The following is a 25,939-nucleotide window of genomic DNA, read 5'->3' as shown; positions in this document are numbered from 1 at the left end:
AGGACCGAACCAGACCTAAAATCCTGGTTCGGTCGCCTTGGTTAACCCAGGCGCTCGCTCGAAGCGCCCAACACATGGGCTCGGGTGAGCGCCCAGGCGGCGCCTGTTTGAAGCGCGCTGCCTGGGAGATTAGCAAGGTGCTCGGGCCTCGCCTTGCCTAGCCCGAGCGCCTAGGCGAGCGCCCGAGCGCCTTTTTAAATCGTTGGTTAATTTAACCACTAGTTCTTGCATATAAAAATATGATTTAGAGTATTGAAAGCAATGAGTTTGAGAAAGTTTAGGCTGAATCTGTAGCTACCTGCATGGAGCCACATGCCATAATTGGCCTAATCTCGCTCCAAATCGTGATATGGACATTCTCACCACTGGATCTGTAAACTCTCTTATTGCTGCTTCCTGTAATGCAAACAGGAATTCCATCTGTGCTTTTGTAGAAAGAAAAAGGTGCCTTGGTTCGTTAGCCATGCTCAAATCAACAACCTACAGAGCATCGAGAAAGAGAATGTTACTTGGACCAATTGCATTACGTGAATTACAAACAAATTAAACACAAAAATCACTCAGGCTACTTCATAGACTTCATATGTATCAGCTGATAAGCAAATTGATGCAATCGTGGATGGATAACTTGCCTGTTGCAACCATGGAATTGCGAATTCCAGAAATCTTTGATCAACAAATTTTGTGGCCATAATGGTAAGTACTTCATCAGTTGTCTCACATGACAATCTATCAAGAACAGGACCAGTTCTATCCATAAGCTGGACTAGACTAAGATCATCCCCAGAAAGGATGGCCTCCACATATGCTGACTCCACATTCCCCATGCTAAGAAACTCCTTGACTTGTTTCCAAAATCCAGTCACATCTTTGAAGTTACTAAGCCTGGCACTTGCATTTTTCGGATCTTTTTCTTGACTTCTTACACATCGAAGGCTTCTTCCTGAATTATTATTCATGCTGTCGCCTGTTGGGTTTTTTGGTACTCCAAGTATTGAATCTTTCTCTACTCCCTCTTTGACTGATGTGCTTGATCTACTAAATGAAGCCAGATTATCCCCCCAAATCTCCATGCTTTTTGAAGATAGTGTTGATTGTTGCTTGTAGTTATCACCCACCAATGGCCTAGGTGTGACTGCAGAAAGCTTAGGGGAAGAAGAACCTGGTTGTACTTTCTTTAAAATTTTCGAGCAACCCATGCTAGAATAATTTTCACATTCCACAACGGAATATGTAATTGTATCTACAGCATGCTCCAAGTCATTCACCTTTGACTGTAGTTTTGAGACATTATCCATTGAGCTTCTCATGAACACCTGAAAGATGGCAGATCCAATATGTTAGCATGTATACATAAAAATATCACATGGGCATAAAATTGAACAATTGTAATTCAACAGCACATCAAGGGCCTAGAATTGGCTATTGTCAAAATGATTATGACAAATTGGTCCATGCACACTGGATCAGAGTCTGAAAGTTTACCAACATTATGGTCTAGTTAATTCCAATTATCAGAAGTTGTGAAAAACACTATACTTACGGGAGCCTTGTGCAGTAGGCTGATTTTAACAAAACTTTTAAAATTGAATATGTAATGCAAAAGTAGAACTGAAAATCCACGTAATTAGCAATATCAAGGAAAGCTTACAAGCAACAACACTATTAAAAACAAAGTAATTGCCTATACCTGACTTATTTTCTATAGCAAATAGTTAATTTCAAGGACAAAACTATTTAATATGCTATATATTCATTCTTAATCCAAGGTTCAATCAATACATACCTCTTAGCAATTAAAGATGAAAACAAAAAAGGTCTTAGAGACTTGTTGGAAGATATAACAAATTTTGAAGCTCAAGTACATTATGATGCATACACAAGACAAATTACCTGTAAGAGATCCAGCAAGTTTGATTGTTTGGTTTCAATTTGTAAGAGTTGTTGTTTGATGATTGCCAGTTCGTTTGCAGCATGCAGACAACATCCATGCATACTGTGTGAACACAAGTCTGTAACAGTGGAGTCCAGACTCTTCCGCTCCTGAGTCCGAAGGCATTCAGGTCCACTGTCCTCAATGACAGAATTGTTGCGTCCTGTAATATTTGTTGAATCATTATCCCTAGGACCATCATTAGATGCAGTTGCATGCTTTATCTCATAGCTGCCACTAGCTAAATCTGATACAGAAGAGTAATCTGGCTTGTGATCCGGGCTGTAACCGAAATTTATGTCTTCAACCCCAGCTGTATTTACCACCCTTCTTTCAAAAGCACTGCTTGCACAACTCCTCTCAGATTCTCTACAATCGGTAGCAATTAGTGGCATAGCACGAGACTTCGGGACTGATATCTCAATGTGCCAATCACTTGGCTTCAGGTGCTGATGAGTAGGTGCATTATTTGTACATAGTTTCCTGGCAGATAAAGGAGCTCTTTTCTGTGTAGAACAGGTGGAGCTGCCACTTGGACAAGGAACAGGGCCTATTTTCCTAACAAATGTGTCTCTCCATCCACTATCACTAGCACTAGTGACATCATTCAAGTCTCCACCAAAATTTTCTGTTGTGTGCATATAAAACACTAGAATCAGTAGCAATGATCTGACAACGCAAATTTAGATGTTATATGTAAGTGCTCATGCATCCTAAAGAAAAAATTGCTAAGATATGAGAAAGGCACATCAGAAATGGCAATCATTAGAGCAAGAAGTTGTAGGAATCATGTTGGTTGATAAGAGATAAATGCAGACAAGCATACCCAGAAGAACTCAGGTAGCACAGTCAGTACATAAGAACTCAGGAGACAGCAATCATCATGAGAAGTTTTGAACTCCTAATTCTTGATATGAAGTATTAAGAAATATCTGTCGATTTCACACAGTAAAAATCTTTAACACATTTCAATTAGTACTATTTATTCTTGTCCAGAAAGAAGTCTACAATTGAATTTTCAGTATGTGTCAACAGAAAGAGGATTTCAACCAATTAGTGCAGATGAAGAAATAGTAAACCACTGGGCTAAAGAAATCAAAAGCATCATATATCATGGCATGAAAGGGCACTTAATGAGGTTCTTAGAAGCAGTTGTGCACTAGAACCTTTTGTGGATGATCCAACTTCTGAAGGTTCAGGAGAACCAGTCCCCGGAAGAGCTCTCCAACACTGTATAGCATGCAAGATAGAGTCCCTCACAGGTTTCACCTACAAAAGAAAAGTTTGATTACATGTACACAAACCAAATATTCGGTTCATCTCAAACCAGTAAGCAGGAACCAACCTTGTCAAATCGGCAGGATTCAAGTGAACGGATGCAAGTACTTTTCAATGGTGCCACAGAAGATCCAGGGTTTACAGCAATACCAGCCAACGCCACAGATGCAGCTTTGCGTGTTGCCCAATCATTACTTTTGAGGGCTTCCAGAATGCTGTTAACTGCTGCAGACAAAGCATGCTCTGCCAGAGCACATCCTGCCTGGTAGCATAAGGTGGGAAACATTCATGTCAAACAAATGAACAGAGCAAGAAAAGTATTCTGGAAGATATACCACTAGACGGTAAAGCAAGGAACTGGAGAAGAAAGAAGAATATGCCACTTCATAAAACTAATACAAGCACTGGTTTAAATCTATCCCTTTTATATTGAGAATTGCACTTGATTGTAAGAATTCACACTACTGGATGTAAAAATGGATCTTTTAGCAAGTCATTCCTATAAATCAAAATATCTCATCTCACAGGAACAATTAGGTGATTCCCAACATCTGTTGAACTTTAGAAGTCAGTTCCAGTGCATCAAAATGATCATATTAAGAAGAACAATATCAATTACTCCTATCAACCATTAGAAGGTAATGGAACAAAATCCTGACATCCAATGGATCTAGCTGGGCACTTTTTGATCTATGGAGGAATTCATTTCCTCCAGACTTAGATCTCTTGGTTCGCACTGATGCGAATAGGATTATTTTCTATTTGCACAAAAAAAAGTTCTTCTACTTTACCCAATACAAACTTCATTGTAACACGATAGAATGAAATGGCATTTTAGGAAACATCATCAAATGTGATGGAAGTACCAATTCACATTCTCTAAGCAGCCATAAGGAGAAGAACCAAAACTTGAACTGCACAAATCCCATTCACTAAGGTAAACAATTTAAACCTGTATGATGCTTCGGATCAACTCGATGATGGCCGGCTTCGCCATGAAGTGCTGATTCTTCAACAACTTGATAACACGCGCGAGCATCTGAGGCAGAATGGATTGCGGAGTGTCGCTGGCCTCGTCGATAACCCTCGCCAAGCACAACGCCGCGCCCACCTGCACATACCGGTTCTGCTCCCCCAGCGCTTCGAAAAGCGGCCTGGCCAGCGCCACGAACGTCGCCCCGCCACCGTCCCTTACGCTGCTCGCCAGAACGCCGCACGTCTCGACGCAGGCGTCCCGCACGACCGAGTCCGTGTCCTTGAGCCTCTTGACGATGGAACCGACCATCTTCCCGAGATGAATAGCCAAGAGACCGCCGTGGGACCGCGCCAAAGCGCCCATCACCCGCACGCACTCCCTGCGGACGCCGCTCTTCTGGTCGGCGTCGGTCTCGGCGACGCACGACAGGAACGGGGAGACCATGTCGGGGGCCAGGCCCTCGGCGGCCCGCTCGAGCTCCTCGACGCCGATCCGGTGTGTGTCGCGGTCAGCGAGCTTGTTCAGCGCAAGGACCACCCGCTGCTTCATCTCGAAGATGGCCTGCTGTGCCGTTGGCATCTTCCCCCCGCCGGGCCTGGTCTTGGCCTTGGGATGCGCCGCAGCGGACCTCATCGCCATGAATCCAGTTCACAGTAGACTTGGACTCCCGATCCTGGCGACAAATCTCAGCACCGAGAGGCCATCGGAACAGGTAAATGGAACAAGAAGAAAGAGGGAGTAATGATGCATGAGACATCAACCATCTTTCCTCAGAACTCTTCGCTGCAAAAGGCAAAAGAGAAAAGGAAGACGGGAATGCAACAAGAGGAGCGAGTTATGATCAATTCCAAGGAGGAGGAGATGCGGAATCGGAGAGAGAGAGAGAGAGAATTCGAATTGGCCCATCTTAAGATAAGCGCAGACATCGAGAGAAACAAAAGCTTGACGGGATGGCAGTGAGGGAGAGAGAATGAAGTGTAGGGAATATCGAGAAACATATTTACCCGGACAATTTACCTGCTTTTTCTTTAGAAAAAGGCTATGGAATCGTGTGAAACGATCATGAGGCCACCATCTTTGCTAATAGAAAATTTGGTATAAAAGTGGGTACTGAACTTAAGAGTTTAGAAAGTTATTGCTCGTGAACATTTTCGCGCTTTTGGGCTGCGTTGATTCGAAATTCCAAATGCGGAAGCACGGGGGAGCAGTAGTCGGAATCGTTCGAGTACGCGTTCGCATGCGCCACATGCAAAGAGGGAGCGATTAGCCAAGTTGTAATTGGCTGAATAGGTGGCCCCACTCGAATTGTTTTGCGTGGCCGCTTTGTATTCGACGAACGTTTAGTTAAGTGATTCAGGGTGCGTTTTTACCAGACGGGGGACGCCGGAGACCGCGACAGGTACGGTCACGTGGGCGCGGCGTGGAGTGGATGCAGTGGGCTTGTTATTTATGGTTACCTTCGTACTATAGACCCGCTTTTTTACCTTTCTTGTTATTTGGACCTTTGACGTGGTGGCCCCGTGATGCCTCCAGTGACACACGACCGTACATGGCCTGATTGGATCGGGTTTGGGTTCGAGTTTGGATTCGGATGGTTAGCCGTGTTGCTTTCCGTCAATATTACCAGCCCAGCAAAGACACGCGTGAATCGGAGAAGCGGCAGACCTCCAGGTCAACACCCCCTTGTTTTACGCGGGGCCTATGTGCTATTAATGGGTCCCAACACGCCCTGCCAATTAGAGAGTGTTGACCGCGGGTCCAGCCACGGACATCTCTGTGAACAGCTCAAACCAGCCTCTCCTACCCACAACCATGTCCTCAAAACCCCCAGCAATCCACCCACCCCAATCCGCACCGTCTCAAGTTCGACGTCCAGATAGCCCGGGTGCCGCAGCCATGGCGGATTCATGGCCTCTGCAGCTCCTCACGTTCCTCTTGTCCTTCACGCTGTGGGGATACTCCGTGGCCATGTCGGACGACGGCCGCGTCCTACTCCAGTTCAGGGCGACGCTGTCCTCCGGCGGAGGCGACGCTGCTCTTTCCAGCTGGGCCGGCGGCAAGGGACCATGCATGGACCAGAACGTCTCCGCGTGGACCGGCGTCTACTGCGAGAATGGGAATGTGTCGACGCTGCAGCTGGAGAACATGGGCTTGTCGGGCAAGTTGGACCTCGACATCCTCACCGGGTTGCCGGGCCTCCGCTCGCTCAGCTTCAGCAACAACAGCTTCGAGGGACCGGTACCGGACTTCACGAAGTTGCCCGCGTTGAAGTCCATATACCTGTCGATGAACCGGTTCTCCGGTGAGATACCGGACGGCATGTTCTCGGCAATGCGGGCGCTCAAGAAGGTGTGGCTGTCACACAACAACTTATCCGGGCGGATCCCGAGCTCTTTGACGGTGCCAACCAAGCTCATGGAGGTGGGACTCGATGGCAACAAGTTCGAGGGGAAGCTGCCGGATCTCCGACAGCCGGAGCTGCACATGGTGAACGTCTCCTACAACAATCTCGAGGGGCCGATCCCGGAGAGGCTCAGCAATATGAGTGCAAGTCTATTCGAAGGTTAGTCTTCGTTTTCTTCCCATATGCATCACAAAACAGATCCTTAGGTAACTCTGTTTCGACTAAACAGGCAACAAGAACCTTTGTGGAGCACCACTCGGGGTCTCATGCACACCATCGAAGAAGCTCGCGCCTGCTCTTCTTGTCGGCATCATACTGATAGCAGTTAAAGTCCTGACGCTACTCATCGGACTGATTGGTTTCCTCCTTCGACGCCGCGCCCCAAAAGGAAAGACTACAACGGACAAGCTTCAACCCGGTAAATCCAAAAGGATCGAGGATTTGGAGGCAGCCAGTGTGGAGAAAGGATCAGCAGATCACGATGGGGAAAAGAAGAAGGTGCCGAAGAAGGAGCAAGGGAAGTTGACGTTCGTTGCGGAGGGAAGAAGGAAGTTCGACATGCAGGATTTGCTCAAGGCTTCAGCCGAAGTCCTTGGCAGCGGAAATTTCGGGTCTTCCTACAAGGCCACCCTGGTCGACGCCCCTGCGGTGGTCGTGAAGAGGTTCAAGGAGATGAATGGTGTGGGAAGGGAAGACTTCCAAGAGCACATGAGGAGGCTGGGGAGGTTGTCGCACCCAAACCTCCTGCCTCTGGTGGCCTACTACTACAGGAAGGAGGAGAAGCTGCTGATAACCGAGTTCGTCCCCAATGGAAGCTTGGCTCACATGCTGCATGGTAAACTCCATGATCTGAATGCCATCAGAAATCCCAAGCTCTTTTCTCGCGAAGTACGATCATAAACTGGCTTGCAACTCCACGTCCAGGAAACCGCGGCTCGACGGAGTCACCGCTCGATTGGCCGACGCGCTTGAACATAGTTAAAGGCGTAGCAAGAGGCCTCGCTTACCTCTACGAGGAGCTCCCGATGCTGACCGTTCCCCATGGCCACTTGAAGTCCTCCAACGTGCTGCTCGACCAGTCACTCGCGCCCCTCCTCGCGGACTACGCCCTCGTGCCGGTGATGAACAAGGCAACCGCTTCCAAGGTCATGGTGGCCTACAAGTCCCCGGAGTGCGCCCGCCATGGCAAGCCTTCCAAGAAGAGCGACGTGTGGTGCTTCGGGATACTAATTCTCGAGATACTAACAGGTGAGTTCCCGGCCAATCATCTGACCCAGGGGAAAGCAGGCGCGGGGGACATGGCGAGCTGGGTAAGCAGAATCGCCAGTGAAGAACGGGCAAGCCCAGTGTTCGACAAGAACATGAAGGGGACTGAGAACAACGAAGGGGAGATGTTGAAGCTGCTGCAGATAGCAATGGCCTGCTGCGAAACCGATGATGACAGCAGGTGGGAGCTGATGACAGTGCTGGAAAAGATCGAAGAGATAAAAGGAGAGTGAATGAAGGGTTTTCATGTAAGGCAATGGCTGAGGACGAAGACTCCTCCTCCAAGCAACTGCAGAAGTCGCTGGGGGAAGGCTGTATACAGGAAGTCAACGTGAATCATGCGATTTGAGACATTGGAAGGCAGGTTTTGGGGAATGGTGTTCTTGCAGATACTTCTTGAGAGTGTGGAGTGTGTAAATTGATAGAACTTGGTGAAATTGAACATGTTAGCTTAGACTAATGGCTGATTTCCTTCTCCTTCAGTTCTTGATTCATCCATGAAAGATCATTCTCTTCATAAGATATTTACTAATAAAATTTCATGAATAACTCATTTAAAAATATTTTTTTTATATAATAAGTATAAATCAACAAGATAAGCAAATCTCATGTGATACACACCATTCACCTCTATAATGAATAGGTCTGTTGAAAATTTTCTTCTAATTAAAATCATAATTTAACATGTATCCCTTTTTGTCGCGGTTATGAAATAGATAAAATAAATCTTTAAATCATATTAAAACTATTCGTAATTTGATTCACTAGTTCATATGATTATCTCGATAGATATAGTAGCATGACATATATTTTTTTGAGAAAAAAAATTTAAGCCAACATAAATAATATTAAGTTCCTTTTTATCTCATAAACAATCAATTGTCCTGTGGGGGATTAAACTGATGTGTCTCAAGCCATATAAACATGGAAGTCTTTGATTCAATCATAATAATAATAATAATAATAATAATAATAATTTAAAATTATTTCTAATAATTATGAATTAATTAGGATATAGTGGAGTAATGGACTATAGAGCTAATTTGCTAAAGTGCCTAAAGCTATTTTGGGTCAAAGGATGAAATATTTGAACTACCAACCAAATTCTCCATGTTTACAAAATGTAAATATGCAAAACATTTCTTAATTTTTCATTAATGAATGCCTCAGCTACTTGCAACACACCAAATTTAATCTCATAATAAAATAGATAAAATCATTAATTTGAGTTTCAACATTTTAATTCAATGATTCAAGCTCGTTAATTTGACGGGTTACTTATCCATCATAATATCACAGATATAATAATTATATTATTCTCCTCTAATTATGATAAACCATAATTATAATAAATGAAACATAATGATAGTAGTGGAATAGAAAGTTACGATGTGATAGTAACACGCACACACACACACACATATATATATATATATATAAAGATACAAATATCCTTTGATGAACTGAATTGCGATGCACTCCGCAAATTTGATCCAAATTTTATAATTATATTTTTAAGGATAAGATTTTGTACAATAATAAGGCTATTCCCTTCCCACATACGAGACTATGATTTGAGTCAAAAATAAAAAATAAAAATTGCTACTCTAAGTACTTAGACATAAGATTATTTATTTTAATTCTTTTCATACCTCGTATTAGTAGAATATTAGATTAATTATAAATTATATCATATAATTAGTTAACTTTAGTATTTTGATAATTATATTTTTAAAAATTATATTATTATCCATATACTTATGAAAGTGAACATTTAACTATGTTTCTTTTCACACTATTAATTTTGCTGACGAAAACACTCTACGTGTGCTAAGTGGTATACCGAAGTGAGGTAGAGTCAGTATATATTTAATGGTAAAGCCTATTATATTTCCGTCAATAGAGCCATGTAATGAGAAATAGAGTTAAATGTTTCATTTTCATTAGTATAGTGTGTTGAATCTCGTATTTTGATGATGAAACTACTTGATATATGTTTATGATTTAATCTGCGTTTTGAGTGACGCAGGATGCTTCGATCAGGATGAGACAATTAAAGCAGGAAAATCATATTGTGCCGAAGGAACATGTCAGAAGATTGGACGTCGGGCTAGTGGATCGGTCGACGTATCGACAGAAGGCTTCGGGCCGTGGACTCGGGCATCGGGCCAAGAAGAGCGGGTATTGTGCCAAGGATATCGGAGTTGCGGAGTCAACTGACCGATTGGGCAATAGGCTGCACGAGAGGACGATGCGCCGAAGAATCGGACGAAGCGTCGAGGGACCAATGACATGTCGGACAACTTGGTTAATTGCTTAGGATTAATTGTCTCGATTGAAGTTTTGTTTTAATTGTGCAGGATTAACTATGATAACGATGAAGACATAAAGCGAAACAAAGTGTCGGAGTCAAGCGCGAAGGATTTGTTGCGAGTTCGAGAGTTCGACGGAAGTCCGAAGATTCGTTGGGAGTTCGCGGAGCTCGCCGAGAAAGATCGGAGCTTGCTGAAGAAGCTCGTTGGAACTCGCTAAGAACAAATCGTGAAGTCTAGGAGCTTGCCGGGAGTCCGCAGAATGGTTTCCGAGAGTTCATCGGAAGACCGCCGGAAGTTTGCCGGAAGCTCGCTAGAAGAAGTCTTGACTTGCGGACTTTGTAATAGCTTAGAAAATGTCTTTAAATTCATAGTTAGCACGTTAATTAGGGTTAGGATTAGGTGTTAATCCTATAACCCAAGTAGGGGCCAATTAGGCCCAAGTTCGGACTGGTTTGGACCAAGTTTGGAGCCAAACCAAGTGAGCTGGAATAGTGAAGAGGTGCCACCTCTCCAGCCTGGAGGTGCAACCGCCTGGGCTATGGGGTTGGGAGGTGCAACCGCCCCAGCCAGGAGGTGCAACCGCCAGGGCTGCGAGGCTGGGAGGTGCAACCGCCCCAGCCGAGAGGTGCAACCGCCCAGAGCTCAATCTTCGAGCTAGACTGGGCGGTGCAACCTCCTCTGCCAAGAGGTAGCACCGCCAGAGCTCAAGTTTCGAGCTCTGCCAGGCGATGCAACCACCGAGCTCAGTCTTCGAGCTCTGGCAGAGAGGTGCATCAGCCTGAGCTCAGTCTCGAGCTCTGCCAGGTGATGCAATCACCGAGCTCAGTCTTCGAGCTCTGGCAGAGAGGTGGATCAGCCTGAGCTCAGCTTGGAGCTCTGCCAGGTGATGCAACCACCGAGCTCAGTTTCGAGCTCTGCCAGGTGATGCAATCACCAAGCTCAGTCTTCGAGCTCTGCCAGGTGATGCAACCATTGAGCTCAGTCTTCGAGCTCTGGCAGAGAGAAGCAATCGGCAGAGCTCAGTCTTCGAGCTCTGCCAGGCGGTGCCACCTCTCCAGTCGAGAGGTGCAACCGCCTGATCCCAGAATTCTGGGATTTGATCGATTTGATCGTTTTGAGCTCGAATTTTGAATTGGGTTGGGGCCTATAAATACCCCACCCATTCAGCACTGAAAAGATACAGACCTACACCGAAATCTTGATCTTTTCTGTGATTCTAAGAGCTCAAAAGTGTTGTAAAGCCTTTAAGTCTCCTCCTTCTGTTCTTCAAGTTTTCAGTTGTAAAGTGAGGAGAGAAAGGTCTGTAAAGGTTGTCTCCTGAGCCTGTCAAAAGGAGAGAAACTGTAAAAGGGCAGTTAGCCTTCGCCCATTGAAGGAAGGCACCTAGTTGACGTCGGCAACCTCGTCGGTGGAGGGAGCCAAAAGTGGAGTAGGTCAAGGCTGACCGAACCACTCTAAATCTCTGGTTTGCGTTTATTTTCGAGCACTTTATCATTACTGCAAACCTCCTCCATTGCTACTGCTCTCTGCGCTTTCACGAACAAGTTCTAAGTGCTGTTCTTCCGAATCTGCATTCAGACGTAAATTCGTATTTTCATACATTACTGTTTACGTTTACGTTTGATTCTGCAGAACTGTCTTCTGTGCTTTTACGAACGAGCTTCTTTGCAGTTTACACTTACATTTTGATCCTATTGATAACTGCAAACTTTCCTCTACGATTTTACGAACGAGTTTCAACATTTAGACGTAAAACTGCATTCAGACGTAAATCAGCTTTCCTCGCTCAATCATCAGATTTCAGTTCACGTTTACGTCTTGATTTCAACTGCATACTGCCTTCTACGAGTATACAAACAAGTTTCAAAGTTTAGACGTAAATCTGCGTCTAGACGTAAAACTGCGTTTAGACGTAAATCTGCGTTTAGACGTAAATCTGAGTTTAAGACGTAAATCTGAGTTTAGACGTAAATCTGCGTTTAGACGTAAAACTGCGTTTAGACGTAAATCTGCGTTTAGACGTAAATCTGCGTTTAGACGTAAATCTGAGTTTAGACATAAATCTGCGTTTAGACGTAAATCTGCGTTTAGACGTAAATCTGCGTTTAGACGTAAAATTGCGTTTAGACGTAAATCTGAGTTTAGACGTAAACTGCGCTTAGACGCAAAACTGCGCTTAGACGCAATCTGCGCTTAGACGCAAATTGCACTTAGATACAAACTGAGAATTTGCTTTTGCATCATAATAGTTTTTGAACGAACGCAGCTTTTGGTTTTTAATCGCTGTAAGATTTCCGCTGCACTAATTCACCCCCCCCCCCCCTCTTAGTGCTCTCGATCCTAACAATTGGTATCAGAGCGGGGTTTTTCTCATTTCGGATTTACACGCGAGAGAAATGACTTTTCAAGAGGGCTGTTCGGTCTTTCGTCCACCGTTCTTTAACGGATTGGACTACACTTATTGGAAAACCCGAATGAGAGTTTTCTTAATTTCTCTAAATCTGGATTTATGGAATATCATTGAAAACGGTTTTCAACTTCCCTCCAAACCGATGAACGAATGGTCGGTTTTGGAGAAGAAGAATTTTTCTTTAAACGCAAAGGCTATGAATGCCTTAGTTTGCGCAGTGGACAAAAATGAGTTCAATCGGATTTCTACGTGTGAAACGGCTTTCGATATTTGGCGCACTCTTGAAATCACGCACGAGGGAACTAGTAGAGTCAAAGACTCGAAAGTTAATATTCTACTGCTTGATTTCGAGCTTTTTCATATGAAACCAAGCGAAACCGTTGTTGACATGTACACCCGTTTTACGGATGTCGTCAATGGTTTAAAATCACTTGGTAAAAGCTTTTCGGATTTTGAACTCGTTAACAAAGTTTTGCGCTCACTTTCTAAAACTTGGGATTCAAAAGTAACTGCTATTCAAGAATCGAAAAACTTGAACCATTTTCCACTTGAAGAACTAATTGGTTCATTGATCACATATGAAATGACGTGCAATGCACGTGAAGAACTTGAGAACCACCTTCCAAAGAACAGGAAGGATTTGGAACTCTGGACAAATGAATGCCACTTGAGCGATGACTCAAGTGATGAGGACAATGATGAACAAACCAACCTTCCAAAGAACAGGAAGGATTTGGGACATAGAACATTTGAAGACCACTCGAGCATAAGCTCAAGTGATGGTGAACTTAAAATGAAACGAAAATTAAAAAGCAAAAAGAATGGAACTACTTGCTTTAAACGCAAGAAGAAGAACAAAAATTGGGATGAATCGAGCTCCTCCGAAGAAGAGAAAGTCAACAAAAGCAAGGCGGCAAACTACGCCTTAACAGCCTACAATGATGAGGTAATCGAAATCCCCCTAATTTACTTCGAAATTACATGATGCTTTTCATGATGCACTTTTCTTTTTCTTTAAATTTTGTTGAAAATTATATTTTTAATAATTTAACAATGAAAATGCAAAAATATGATCATGCTTGTAATCTTGAAAATGATAATGAAAATTGCATGTCTTATGTTAATGCAAGATAGAAATCTAATAATTTTACACCTAGTGAGATTAATCTTATAGAAGCAAGAATGTATATTTTGATGATTTTCATATTGCTTTTCAACGACGATACATGGCTTTTGTCCGGAAGGCTTGATATTTTTCATTGTCTTTGTTTATTAAATATAATGTATGGTTTTGACATAAAAATAAAGATTTGAGCATGCTATTATAAAGTCAATCATAAATTAAAACTAAAGAAGTTTTAGGCATTTATAAGAATCATTCAAAATTATGTTCAATGAAACCTTGCTTAATGTTGCAATGAAAATATTAAAGTTATACTTGATGATTTCAGATTTGACAAATGCTACACTTTAAATATGAATCATTCTTCAATCAGATTAAATGCTTCAATCATTTTCTATCTCTAAGAGTTCTCGATTTTGGTGAAATACAAGTGATAAATTCATTTATGATATCTTGTAAATCACTTGAATTATGAATGAGTTTTTCTTTTTTATGATGTGTTAAAAAAATCACTTAAAAAGAAAATGTTTTTCCCATTTTATCGAGATTAATGATTTCATGATATTATGTGAATCTCGAAACTGATTTTGATGAAATAGTAATAACGTTATTCATGTTATGAATCTTAAAAATGATTGAAATATTTAACACTTTTATGCTCTTCCCCCTACTTTCTTCTTGTTTTCAATGATAAAATGGGGAGAAGTTTTGATCATGCATGGTAGGATATAATTTGACAAAATTGATACCATCATGATATGAAACATTTATGATGTACAATTATGCATGCAATACTTGTGCTTTCTAATTATGATGTGATGTATTGCATATCATGATTTAAAATGCTATGAGTGCCAAGTTACACATTTTGAGAAGAAATTATTATATTGAAATATTAATGTAATTATGAATGGTGATATGATATCATGCATGTAATACTTCAATTTATGATAATGATGCATGCAATGATAAAATATTCATGATGAAAAATTGTCTTGACATTCATAACTTGATTATCCATCATTTGTCATGATTTTGAAATCGTTCTAAAAGGAAAAGAGAACTACAAAACTGTATTCTCTCTTTCTTTTTTACAATGACAAAGGGGGAGATAGCTAGCTTGTACAAGTCAAGAAGATGCAAAAACTTGATTGCTAGCTTGCCTATTTTAAGAAGCAAAGATTGCTAACTTGCTTATTTCAAGAAGAAAAATTGTCTTCTTGAACATCACTATCTTGAATATCTCAAGAAGCAAAACTTGCAATTTGCACATTGCAATAGGAAGCAAGAATCATGAGCTTACACAAGAAATTTATCTTGCATTTGCTTTCGAAATTTTTGCTAGCTTATATATTGTGAAACTTGTATATCATAAAAATTGCTAGCTTGTTGGTCTAAAGAGAAGCAAAAAGTTGCTATCTCAAAAGAAGCAAATATGCTATCTTGCCTATCTCAAGAGGCAAAAATGCTAACTTGCACATCTAGCAAAACTTGACAAATTTGCATATATCAAGAAGCAAGAGTTGCTTTCTTGAACATCTCAAATTTGCTAGCTTGCATGATATAGAACTTGCTATCTTGAACATTACCAAAAGTGCTATCTTATATGTTATAAAACTTGAATATCTAAAACTTGATAGCATGAATGTTCTAAGCATTATATAACACTTGCTAAATCTTCTAGCTCCAAGATTGCATGATGATAAAACTTGATATTATGATTTTCATGCAATGAGTTGAACCAATATCACACACACTTGATTGTAGTACTTCTCCTTTTTGTTGATGACAAAGGGGGAGAAGTATGTTGATGACATGACATGTGATGCATAAGTTTATGCATAAGTTCATGTTGACGTGTTGCAAGTATTCATGATGAATATTGCAATGACTTGAATTCAGTTTGAATTCAAGGTTCTATCAATATGGCATATTGATAGGGGGAGTTTGTTTAAACTCCGGGAGTTAAGTTTAACTCCGTCATCAAGTGGTTGTCATCATCAAAAAGGGGGAGATTGTTGAATCTCGTATTTTGATGATGAAACTACTTGATATATGTTTATGATTTAATCTGCGTTTTGAGTGACGCAGGATGCTTCGATCAGGATGAGACAATTAAAGCAGGAAAATCATATTGTGCCGAAGGAACATGTCAGAAGATTGGACGTCGGGCCAGTGGATCGGTCGACGTATCGACAGAAGGCTTCGGGCCGTGGACTCGGGCATCGGGCCAAGAAGAGCGGGTATTGTGCCAAGGATATCGGAGTTGCGGAGTCAACTGGCCGATTGGGCAATAGGCTGCACGAGAGGACGATGCGCCGAAGAATCGGACGAAGCGTCGAGGGACCAATGACATGTCGGACAACTTGGTTAATTGCTTAGGATTAATTGTCTCGATTGAAGTTTTGTTTTAATTGTGCAGGATTAACTATGATAACGATGAAGACATAAAGCGAAACAAAGTGTCGGAGTCAAGCGCGAAGGATTTGTTGCGAGTTCGAGAGTTCGACGGAAGTCCGAAGATTCGTTGAGAGTTCGCGGAGCTCACCGAGAAAGATCGGAGCTTGCCGAAGAAGCTCGTTGGAACTCGCTAAGAACAAATCGTGAAGTCTAGGAGCTTGCCGGGAGTCCGCAGAATGGTTTCCGAGAGTTCATCGGAAGACCGCCGGAAGTTTGCCGGAAGCTCGCTAGAAGAAGTCTTGACTTGCGGACTTTGTAATAGCTTAGAAAATGTCTTTAAATTCATAGTTAGCACGTTAATTAGGGTTAGGATTAGGTGTTAATCCTATAACCCAAGTAGGGGCCAATTAGGCCCAAGTTCGGACTGGTTTGGACCAAGTTTGGAGCCAAACCAAGTGAGCTGGAATAGTGAAGAGGTGCCACCTCTCCAGCCTGGAGGTGCAACCGCCTGGGCTGTGGGGTTGGGAGGTGCAACCGCCCCAGCCAGGAGGTGCAACCGCCAGGGCTGCGAGGCTGGGAGGTGCAACCGCCCCAGCCGAGAGGTGCAACCGCCCAGAGCTCAGTCTTCGAGCTAGACTGGGCGGTGCAACCTCCTCTGCCAAGAGGTAGCACCGCCAGAGCTCAAGTTTCGAGCTCTGCCAGGCGATGCAACCACCGAGCTCAGTCTTCGAGCTCTGGCAGAGAGGTGCATCAGCCTGAGCTCAGTCTCGAGCTCTGCCAGGTGATGCAATCACCGAGCTCAGTCTTCGAGCTCTGGCAGAGAGGTGGATCAGCCTGAGCTCAGCTTGGAGCTCTGCCAGGTGATGCAACCACCGAGCTCAGTTTCGAGCTCTGCCAGGTGATGCAATCACCAAGCTCAGTCTTCGAGCTCTGCCAGGTGATGCAACCATTGAGCTCAGTCTTCGAGCTCTGGCAGAGAGAAGCAATCGGCAGAGCTCAGTCTTCGAGCTCTGCCAGGCGGTGCCACCTCTCCAGTCGAGAGGTGCAACCGCCTGATCCCAGAATTCTGGGATTTGATCGATTTGATCGTTTTGAGCTCGAATTTTGAATTGGGTTGGGGCCTATAAATACCCCACCCATTCAGCACTGAAAAGATACAGACCTACACCGAAATCTTGATCTTTTCTGTGATTCTAAGAGCTCAAAAGTGTTGTAAAGCCTTTAAGTCTCCTCCTTCTGTTCTTCAAGTTTTCAGTTGTAAAGTGAGGAGAGAAAGGTCTGTAAAGGTTGTCTCCTGAGCCTGTCAAAAGGAGAGAAACTGTAAAAGGGCAGTTAGCCTTCGCCCATTGAAGGAAGGCACCTAGTTGACGTCGGCAACCTCGTCGGTGGAGGGAGCCAAAAGTGGAGTAGGTCAAGGCTGACCGAACCACTCTAAATCTCTGGTTTGCGTTTATTTTCGAGCACTTTATCATTACTGCAAACCTCCTCCATTGCTACTGCTCTCTGCGCTTTCACGAACAAGTTCTAAGTGCTGTTCTTCCGAATCTGCATTCAGACGTAAATTCGTATTTTCATACATTACTGTTTACGTTTACGTTTGATTCTGCAGAACTGTCTTCTGTGCTTTTACGAACGAGCTTCTTTGCAGTTTACACTTACATTTTGATCCTATTGATAACTGCACACTTTCCTCTACGATTTTACGAACGAGTTTCAACATTTAGACGTAAAACTGCATTCAGACGTAAATCGGCTTTCCTCGCTCAATCATCAGATTTCAGTTCACGTTTACGTCTTGATTTCAACTGCATACTGCCTTCTGCGAGTATACAAACAAGTTTCAAAGTTTAGACGTAAATCTGCGTCTAGACGTAAAACTGCGTTTAGACGTAAATCTGCGTTTAGACGTAAATCTGAGTTTAAGACGTAAATCTGAGTTTAGACGTAAATCTGCGTTTAGACGTAAAACTGCGTTTAGACGTAAATCTGCGTTTAGACGTAAATCTGAGTTTAGACATAAATCTGCGTTTAGACGTAAATCTGCGTTTAGACGTAAATCTGCGTTTAGACGTAAAACTGCGTTTAGACGTAAATCTGAGTTTAGACGTAAACTGCGCTTAGACGCAAAACTGCGCTTAGACGCAATCTGCGCTTAGACGCAAACTGCACTTAGATACAAACTGAGAATTTGCTTTTGCATCATAATAGTTTTTGAACGAACGCAGCTTTTGGTTTTTAATCGCTGTAAGATTTCCGCTGCACTAATTCACCCCCCCCTCTTAGTGCTCTCGATCCTAACATAGTGATCCCAATACGAATAGCTAAATACTAAATATAACTAATTAAAAAATATATATAATTAATCATATATTATCATAAAAATAATGTAAATAATATGTCAGACTACTACTCTCCCGAAATATGTCACATTCTTATTTTGCTATATCATATATTACGAATAATACATGTGTGATTTTATATCTACTATTTTATCTTAAAGTTAAGGTGGGATTTGATTTCAAAATATTACTAACAATAATCTATATCATTACCGATTATATTAATTAACATTTTAAAAAATATTGTATATCTTAATTAACCCTCGGCTTTGTTTGCTGTCATTTTGTTAAGGGAAATGTCCCACGCCACGCAATCGTAACAGTCCAAAACGATGCAGAAGCCGAAACAGCACCGGCCAACTCTGCATGACAGCATGGATACATTGCAGTACGTGCATGGCTCCAACAGAAAACCGACAGCCACATCCACGCAGAGCCTCAACTGATATAAAGAAGAGGCATTCAACGTATACTCATAGAGAGAGAGAGAGAGAGAGAGAGAGAGAGAGAGAGGAATTACCAAGAAAAAGAGCATACGCTATCTGCTAGAGAGAGAAAGAGAAGGAACCCAAGGAACGAAGGAGAGGGGCTGCACTGTGGTGGTAAGCTCTCTCTTCTTTCTGCTGTCCATGATGCGGCTCATCATCTTGCTCCTGACATGATGGAGAATGGCCGATTCCAAGCAATGCAGAGAGTCATGTCACAGAAAGAGCAGTCGGATGGCCAAGCACGCCAACTGGTAGCAGTGGCCGTCGACAGGGACAAGAGCAGCCACGCTGCCTTCAGATGGGCTCTGGACAATGTTGTCACCAAAGGCCAAACCCTCACCCTCATCCATGTCAACACCAAGTGTAAGTGGACTTGCCCCTGGTTCTCGTTCGATCCAGCCTTGTCTTCATGAAATCTTTGTTGTAACGACTCTCCCTTCTCTTTTTGATGCATTGCAGCGGGGTATGGAGATGATGCAAGGGACGTTTTTGTCCCTTTTCGATGCTTTTGCACAAGAAAGGATGTGAGTCATCTTTGCTTTCATTTTAGAGTTTAACATAGTAAATTTCAATCTAGTGATTACTTCGACCAATCTACTGTTCAATTATTGATGTGAGTACAAGAAAATTAACAGAGGCCATTGAAAGCCATGATCATCTTAGACATAGCAGATTACCTGTTTGAATAATTGTGTCTGAGGCTTGGTGATACCTGCTCGGTGATGCATAATGACTCCCTTTTTCGAATGTGGTGACGAATCTGCTGTTCCTTTTCGAGAAGGTGATGAGTTTAGGATCGATGAAGATACCTTGCGGTTACATCCAAAAATTTCAATGTTAAGACCACTTCCATAGCCCCACAAATGATGATGAACCTGCTGGTCCTTTCCTGGCCAGCAATAGAAAAAGGATCAATTAAGATACCGTGAGGTTATATTAAAGAATTTTCAACATCAGATATGTTTAGATCATTTCCACACACCCACAAATGGTGAAGGATTGGTTGTTTCTTCCTTAGCAAACGATAAATTGAGCAATAGATATGGTTATATCTTATCTCCTGTGGCTGTAGCAATATCTTAAGATCAGACAGTGTTCCTCTACAAACTAGGATAATGCTAAGAGTCTAGTGATTTACCATTATACCTCATTGAGGAAGCCCTGGTGAAGGGTAGTTGACATTGTCACCTACTCGAGAAAATCCACAGCATGGACAATTTCTTCTTCTGCTTCCTTCTTTGAACAGATTCCAGCTGATCACCCAATTCATGCACTAACTTACGTATATCGAATTTGAGTATTCAGGTATATAACAAAGATGTCATACTTGAAGACACTGATGTTGCCAAAGCGATCATAGGGTTCGTTGCTGATGCTGCAATTGAAAAGCTAGTGGTTGGTTCATCATCATCAAGAGGTGGATTTGTCAGGTGATCTTAAATCACTTGAGCACTTCTACAACTAAAGTCGAAATCTGTTTGGGCTGAAAAATATGTCTTTCAACACCAACTCTATCATATTTTCCTCAGATCATTCAGAAACTCAGACATCAGTACCAATATCTACAAAGGTGTGCCTGATTTCTGTACTGTCTACCTCATCCATAAGGGGAAGGTATCCTCCGTGAAGAATGCCGTCCGGCCAGCTCCAGCCTTCTCTCTTCTCCAGAAGCAAATCCAAGGCCTTTCAAGTGTTAGACCTGACTCACTGGACCATAGTCACAAGAATGACATGAAAGGTCTGTGTTGCCATCAGTATAGGTACCATTGCAGTCTCTTCTTTTCCCCTGTTAACACAAGTTTTTTGCTACTTCTGTTCCTGAAGATCGGAATTTCCTAATGCCAAGTGAAGCTGCATTTGCTCCACGGAATCTGCAAAGAGAGGATGAATCGATCAAGTAAGAATTTCCATAAATCAAGAAAAAATTGCATATGAAATTTACCCTCCAATGCTGAACATTAGGCTTAATGCCTCAATTAGGTCACCTTTTACTAGGGGAACATGTGTTTCAACCAAAAAATCTAATGGAGAGATGATGATTGATGGCGATAAATCACTTGCCAATGCCCGCTCCTATCCTCCAAGATTGTCAAACATTTCAGACACCTATGATTGCAATTCTGAATCATCATGCTCATCTGGAAATGAGGTCGCTTCCCTATCTAGTGAGAGTCTATCATCTCAGCCTAAGGTGAGTTTGACTACAAGGGATAGTAAAGAAAAAGAGAAGTAAAGCAAAGCCAAGGCCAGCTTTCAAGTTTTCACAATCACTGGTATATAAGAAACCACTAACCAATGAATGCCATAGCAGAATGTGAATATTACCTTTGAAATTTCAGGAAGATGTTGAAGCTAAGCTGAACAGGCTGAGATTAGAACTCAAGCAAACCATGGACATGTACAGCACAGCACGCAGAGAAGCACTAACAGCTAAACAGAAGGTAATTTATCCGTTGCTGTCACAAAGATTGAACTTGTTTTCAGACGATGCCTTTGCTGCAGGCAATGGAGCTGCAACGCTGGAAGATGGAGGACGAGCCAAGATTAGAAGAAGCTCAACTGGTGAAAGAAGCGGCTAATGTTTTTGCACAAAGAGAGACTGCCGAAGCATCCAGAAAAATTGCAGCGTCAAAATCACAAAAGAACATCAGAGGAGAGGTGATTGCAGAGACTGAGAAGAATGATTTTGAAGCACTGTCACATACAAGTCTCAGTTATAGGAAGTACACAATAGAGGAGATAGAAGTAGCCACTGACCATTATGCACAGGACAGAAAAATTGGAGAAGGTGGTTATGGACCTGTTTACAGAGGTTATCTGGATCATACGCCCGTTGCCATTAAGGTTCTGCGTCCAGATGCTGCCCAAGGCAGAACGCAGTTTCAGCGAGAGGTATGAAACACATACAACAATGCTTCAAACTATCAGAACTCTGAAAATTTACAATTTACACATACATTCAGAGCAAGCACTATCTATGCAAAATGCAGCAATTAGCACATCGAGTCATATAGGTGTATATGTGTAACATTTTTATTGTATCATCTCCCATACACAGGTTGAAATATTATGCTGCATCCGACATCCAAATATGGTTCTACTGCTGGGCGCTTGCCCAGAACATGGCTGCCTTGTGTATGAGTACATGGCAAATGGAAGCTTGGAAGATTGCTTATTCAGGCGAGGGAATACACCACCCATTCCTTGGCAGCATAGGTTCCGGATTGCTGCAGAGATTGGCACAGGCCTCCTCTTTCTACACCAGACTAAACCAGAGCCACTGGTTCACAGAGACCTTAAGCCTGCCAACATCCTCCTTGACAGGAATTACGTCAGCAAGATCAGCGATGTTGGACTTGCCCGGTTGGTTCCCCCAACTGCAGCAGACCATACCACCCAGTATTGCATGACAGCCACTGCTGGCACATTCTGCTATATCGACCCGGAGTATCAGCAAACTGGCATGCTCGGTGTAAAGTCTGATATATACTCTCTTGGAATCATATTGTTGCAAATTATCACTAGCAAATCTCCCATGGGGTTGGCACACTATATGGAGCGTGCAATCGAGAGAGGAACGTTCACAGAGATGTTGGACCAATCAGTACCAGATTGGCCAGTTGAGGAAGCATTAAGGTTAGCCAAGTTGGCACTGAAGTGTGCAGAGCTCAGACGGAAGGATCGACCAGATCTTGCAATGGTCATACTGCCAGAACTTGACAGACTTAGAGATCTTGCTGAGGAGAACATGCAGTACTTTGTGTTTGGGAGCAACCCGCACCCCTCACTCATGCACACCCCAGTTTCTACACAAGTATGGCTCTTGTCTTTCTCCAACTCTTCTCTGTTACAATGAGCAGCAATTATCAGACTCCACTAGCATACCATGTGGATATATAGGAATGTAGTAAGCTGAGGAAGTATCCATTGAATACAATACTCTAACTAGATCAAAGGATACTAAAAAATGTGGCATCGGTTACATGCCACACAACTTTATATGCATATAATGCTATCCCAAGCGAAAGTATATTTCCAGTTCTTTAACAAATACATCAGCAAATAGGAAGAAATACAATAATTTTTTGGACCATGATCTAAACAAATATATAAAATGGACATGCAGAACACTTGTTCTCTTGAATCTTCTAAATTTCTCGCATACAAAAAAATTGAGCATCATGCATAATCAACTGAAGTAAGATATGTTTAGATCTTCTGATTGTCATTGAGACTGTGTCCAATTATCAGATTATCATGATATGTAATGGAAGATGTCATGAAAAAGATTGTCTTCCACCAAAATTTCAGACCAACAAGTAATAGATGGCTCCCTATGATCCTTCTTTCCTTTCTTAATGTTCAGGATATCATTAATGGCTCTTCAACCACACCATCTGGATACGAAAGCTCAAGTGGATCATCAATGGCTGGAAGCAGATTGAGCATTTTCTGAGATGAAAAGAACAGTCCTGCTAGAGGTATAGCTTGATAAGAAAAGTTTTTTTCCATCTAAAATGTAATTGATAGACACCAAAATCTCTCATTGTTGGATGCAGGAAATTAATGTGCTCAAGAGAACTAAACTACCTGTAACTGCATATGCTTGTAGAGAAGAAATGGCAAAGAAAGCTGGTTGCAGGTCCAGGCCTAGGGAGGCTGGTGATACGATGCAAAAGTCCTGTGACACGAAGAAAGCATATATCCTATTAAGTACCAATACCGCCTCGTGACAACACCAAGAATGTAAGATATCTAGGTCAAGATAGATTTATTTGTGTGTCCTGTTCCCTCACCTTCTTCCTATCTTTTCCTTTTTTTCGGATCTTATGTACAATAAATATACCTAAATAGTTAAGACTAAAGATTGTGTAACTTTCTCTATTGTCTGTTAACTGAGACATTTCAGGCAGTTGTGATTTTTCTGTATTTCCTTCTTGATTTCTCCTCTTTTTTGAGGGAGGCTCCTCCAAATTGCCCTTCAAACCAAGAAAAGGTCAAGACTAATAGTCGATTGTTTTAGCAGACATAATCTCTTTTGAAATGAATTTGGAGGTCTGATCACTCTCAAAATTGTTGTGTTTCTTTCAAATAAGAAGCTCAGAAAAATCAATTGATAACTCCAATAGCTCAATACAGGAAATGAAATCATTGCATCTCATGTACAGCAATTTTTCACCGAGCCAGAGTTTCGACATGTACAAAAACGAAATCAGACTCTGATATCTGAGCTTGATCGGAAAATTCTCCATATTCATTTTGGGTTGTTTGGTCACTGCAAGTTATACAGCTTCTACTTGTGTAATGAAACCCCCTATAAACTGCAACATTACTTGTGATCTAAAATGCTATAAGCCTGGCATGCTGGGTAGGTCACAATCCAAAAAGGAGATGCACATATCCCTCCTCCCTTTCCTTCACATGTTGCAGACATCCAACTGCTACTTACATCATTAACCATAGTCTGCAACCATTCAACATAGGCAATTCTGATTGCAGGCAAGCAGACCCCCCCCTTGATTCAACCAAAGATGAATGAAACCCTCCTACCACCATTGCAGATGTCCCCATTTGAGATATAAAGCATTCTGATGATTATTAGATACATAAATGCATCTATTGCCTGCATCTGCAACTTTGTAGGCAACCAAACACCCCTCGATTCCAACAAAGATGGATGAAACTCTCCTACTTCCATATGCAAAATTGGAACTCTTTGAGATGATACTCTAACAAAAGCATTCTCATGATGATTAGATGGAAAGCAAGAACATACCTGAAACACTGGCCAAAAAACCTAAACCCAGCAGCCATCCTCTGCAGATCTCTGATTATAAGATACAAATATTCTCCTAATCTCTCCAGAATTCTGCCTTCTCTGTCAGCTACATAATCTTACAGACCAAATTTAGGAATTCCAACAGTAGATTTTGGCCTCTGTATTGGAGTCATTCCATCATTTTGCAGATATGTAACTTAAGGAATATTAAGGGTTAAAACAAAGTTATAAATAGTAAAAAAGATTCAGTACAAATCTCTTAAATATATCCCTTACTTCTTCCTTCTGTTAATAATGGTGATCGAGAGAGAGAGAGTAGTAATGTTTGAACAGATTGGCTAACTAAACTATTAACTCAACCACTCAACCCTTCTTTTAGTTTTCTTTCTTTGATGCCAAGACACCGTCAACTTGTGGCCGAAGAAACAATTGGAGACATGAAATGACAGGATAAAACATACGACAAGCAATGACAAGACGAGGCTAGTGTGCGATAAATGCATGCTAACTAACGGGTGGTCGATCACCGTCCAACACGAAGGGCCCACGAATCGTGATGAAGGTACCGGCCGGATCAGGCGGTCGAGGACACGCGAGGCGCATGCTATCGTGTGGTGAATTAGCACGTACAGTAACTACGTTGCTTTTCGAGCTATAAATGTCATTTTTTAGCTTTGTACAATGGGGAAATTTGTTTTGTAAACCTGAGAATTAAATGCATTCTATAGTTGAATAAATATTAATGATAGAACAAAATAAATATTTTGATTTATGGATTTAGATGTAATAAGCCGTGAAGATTGATTCAATCTTAAGTTTTGAGTTTTCACCCCTTTCTAAATGAATCAGGTCATCAAACTAATATTTTAGATTTAAAATTTAGTAAATAATATTTTAAATCATTAGGTATAATAATATTATAAAATTAATGCTTCATAAAGAAAAAAAAGAGAAAAACCATTTGATAAGATGTTAAAATAAATGCTATAATTAGAAATTTTGAGATAATTAATTTTATTAATATAAATCATAAATAGTAATTTAAATATTTTTTAATTTGGCCAAAAATAATGTCTTGCATATATCAATGGTGAGAAAAATTCCATGTAATCGATCTCAAAATATTTTTCTAATTGAATTGAATCTTAAATTATAATTAAAAATATATTTGATCCCATTCCCTTTTCTTTAATGTCAAGGAAATATAGGGGTAATTTAAAGGTATACA

At 41.8% G+C, this 25,939-nt stretch overlaps 3 protein-coding genes and 2 long non-coding RNA genes across 7 annotated transcripts in view; 2 read left to right on the top strand and 3 right to left on the bottom strand.

The window, feature by feature from the left end:
- The window catches only part of LOC103998739 (TORTIFOLIA1-like protein 2), a 6,761-nt gene extending 1,702 nt beyond the window's left edge, over window positions 1-5,059 (bottom strand). Inside the window, exons 1-6 of one of the 2 annotated variants that reach the window (XM_009420302.3) lie at window positions 4,164-5,059; window positions 3,279-3,473; window positions 3,100-3,202; window positions 1,894-2,561; window positions 633-1,316; window positions 299-480 (exon numbers count right to left, since the gene is read on the bottom strand). In XM_009420302.3, the coding sequence (XP_009418577.2) occupies window positions 299-480; window positions 633-1,316; window positions 1,894-2,561; window positions 3,100-3,202; window positions 3,279-3,473; window positions 4,164-4,826 (2,495 nt within the window). In that variant the 5' untranslated portion in view covers window positions 4,827-5,059. The remainder of the gene's footprint in view (window positions 1-298; window positions 481-632; window positions 1,317-1,893; window positions 2,562-3,099; window positions 3,203-3,278; window positions 3,474-4,163) is intronic. The other variant, XM_065126595.1, reaches the window with a different exon arrangement.
- Window positions 5,060-6,111: 1,052 nt separating this feature from the next.
- LOC135623524 (pollen receptor-like kinase 4) lies at window positions 6,112-8,283 on the top strand. Its single transcript, XM_065126594.1, has 3 exons — window positions 6,112-6,750; window positions 6,821-7,426; window positions 7,516-8,283. Exons 1-3 carry the CDS (start codon window positions 6,156-6,158, stop codon window positions 8,088-8,090), a joined length of 1,776 nt encoding a protein of 591 aa, XP_064982666.1. The 5' UTR covers window positions 6,112-6,155; the 3' UTR covers window positions 8,091-8,283.
- Window positions 8,284-18,927: 10,644 nt separating this feature from the next.
- Window positions 18,928-23,816, top strand: LOC103998738 (U-box domain-containing protein 35-like). 2 transcript variants are annotated; one of them, XM_065126593.1, is made up of 12 exons: window positions 18,928-19,046; window positions 19,128-19,295; window positions 19,392-19,456; window positions 20,238-20,362; window positions 20,462-20,670; window positions 20,757-20,829; window positions 20,913-21,123; window positions 21,272-21,373; window positions 21,435-21,824; window positions 21,991-22,746; window positions 23,299-23,413; window positions 23,492-23,816. In XM_065126593.1, the coding sequence occupies exons 2-11, from the start codon at window positions 19,130-19,132 to the stop codon at window positions 23,386-23,388; spliced, it is 2,187 nt and encodes a 728-aa protein (XP_064982665.1). In that variant the 5' UTR covers window positions 18,928-19,046; window positions 19,128-19,129; the 3' UTR covers window positions 23,389-23,413; window positions 23,492-23,816. The 2 variants fall into 2 exon arrangements, with proteins under 2 accessions (XP_064982665.1, XP_009418576.2); XM_009420301.3 differs by lacking the exon at window positions 18,928-19,046 and having other exon boundaries at window positions 19,103-19,295.
- Window positions 19,289-20,211, bottom strand: LOC108951261 (uncharacterized). The gene is made up of 3 exons (XR_001975656.2): window positions 20,079-20,211; window positions 19,610-19,821; window positions 19,289-19,437 (listed from the first exon to the last, which is right to left on the bottom strand). It is a non-coding gene; the product is annotated as an uncharacterized LOC108951261 (long non-coding RNA).
- On the bottom strand, window positions 21,696-25,098 carry LOC135623523 (uncharacterized). The gene is made up of 4 exons (XR_010491424.1): window positions 24,709-25,098; window positions 23,523-23,613; window positions 21,890-22,776; window positions 21,696-21,792 (listed from the first exon to the last, which is right to left on the bottom strand). It is a non-coding gene; the product is annotated as an uncharacterized LOC135623523 (long non-coding RNA).
- Window positions 25,099-25,939: the final 841 nt, after the last annotated feature.

This window comes from Musa acuminata, chromosome BXJ2-9 (assembly GCF_036884655.1).
Source record: "Musa acuminata AAA Group cultivar baxijiao chromosome BXJ2-9, Cavendish_Baxijiao_AAA, whole genome shotgun sequence".
In the NCBI taxonomy this organism is placed as follows: domain Eukaryota; kingdom Viridiplantae; phylum Streptophyta; class Magnoliopsida; order Zingiberales; family Musaceae; genus Musa; species Musa acuminata.
Note: the sequence above shows the minus strand (reverse complement) of the source record. Positions and strands in the feature narration are given on the sequence as shown.

Excerpts from the sequence above, each read along its gene's own strand:
- LOC135623524 (XM_065126594.1), top strand. The coding sequence starts at position 6,156 with ATGTCGGACGACGGCCGCGTCCTACTCCAGTTCAGGGCGACGCTGTCC. Across the intron at positions 6,751-6,820 it reads GAGTGCAAGTCTATTCGAAG|GCAACAAGAACCTTTGTGGA; the intron begins GTTAGTCTTCGT and ends TCGACTAAACAG. Across the intron at positions 7,427-7,515 it reads CTTGGCTCACATGCTGCATG|GAAACCGCGGCTCGACGGAG; the intron begins GTAAACTCCATG and ends CTCCACGTCCAG.
- LOC103998738 (XM_009420301.3), top strand. The coding sequence starts at position 19,103 with ATGATGGAGAATGGCCGATTCCAAGCAATGCAGAGAGTCATGTCACAG. Across the intron at positions 19,457-20,237 it reads GCTTTTGCACAAGAAAGGAT|GTATATAACAAAGATGTCAT; the intron begins GTGAGTCATCTT and ends TTGAGTATTCAG. Across the intron at positions 20,363-20,461 it reads TCAAGAGGTGGATTTGTCAG|ATCATTCAGAAACTCAGACA; the intron begins GTGATCTTAAAT and ends TATTTTCCTCAG.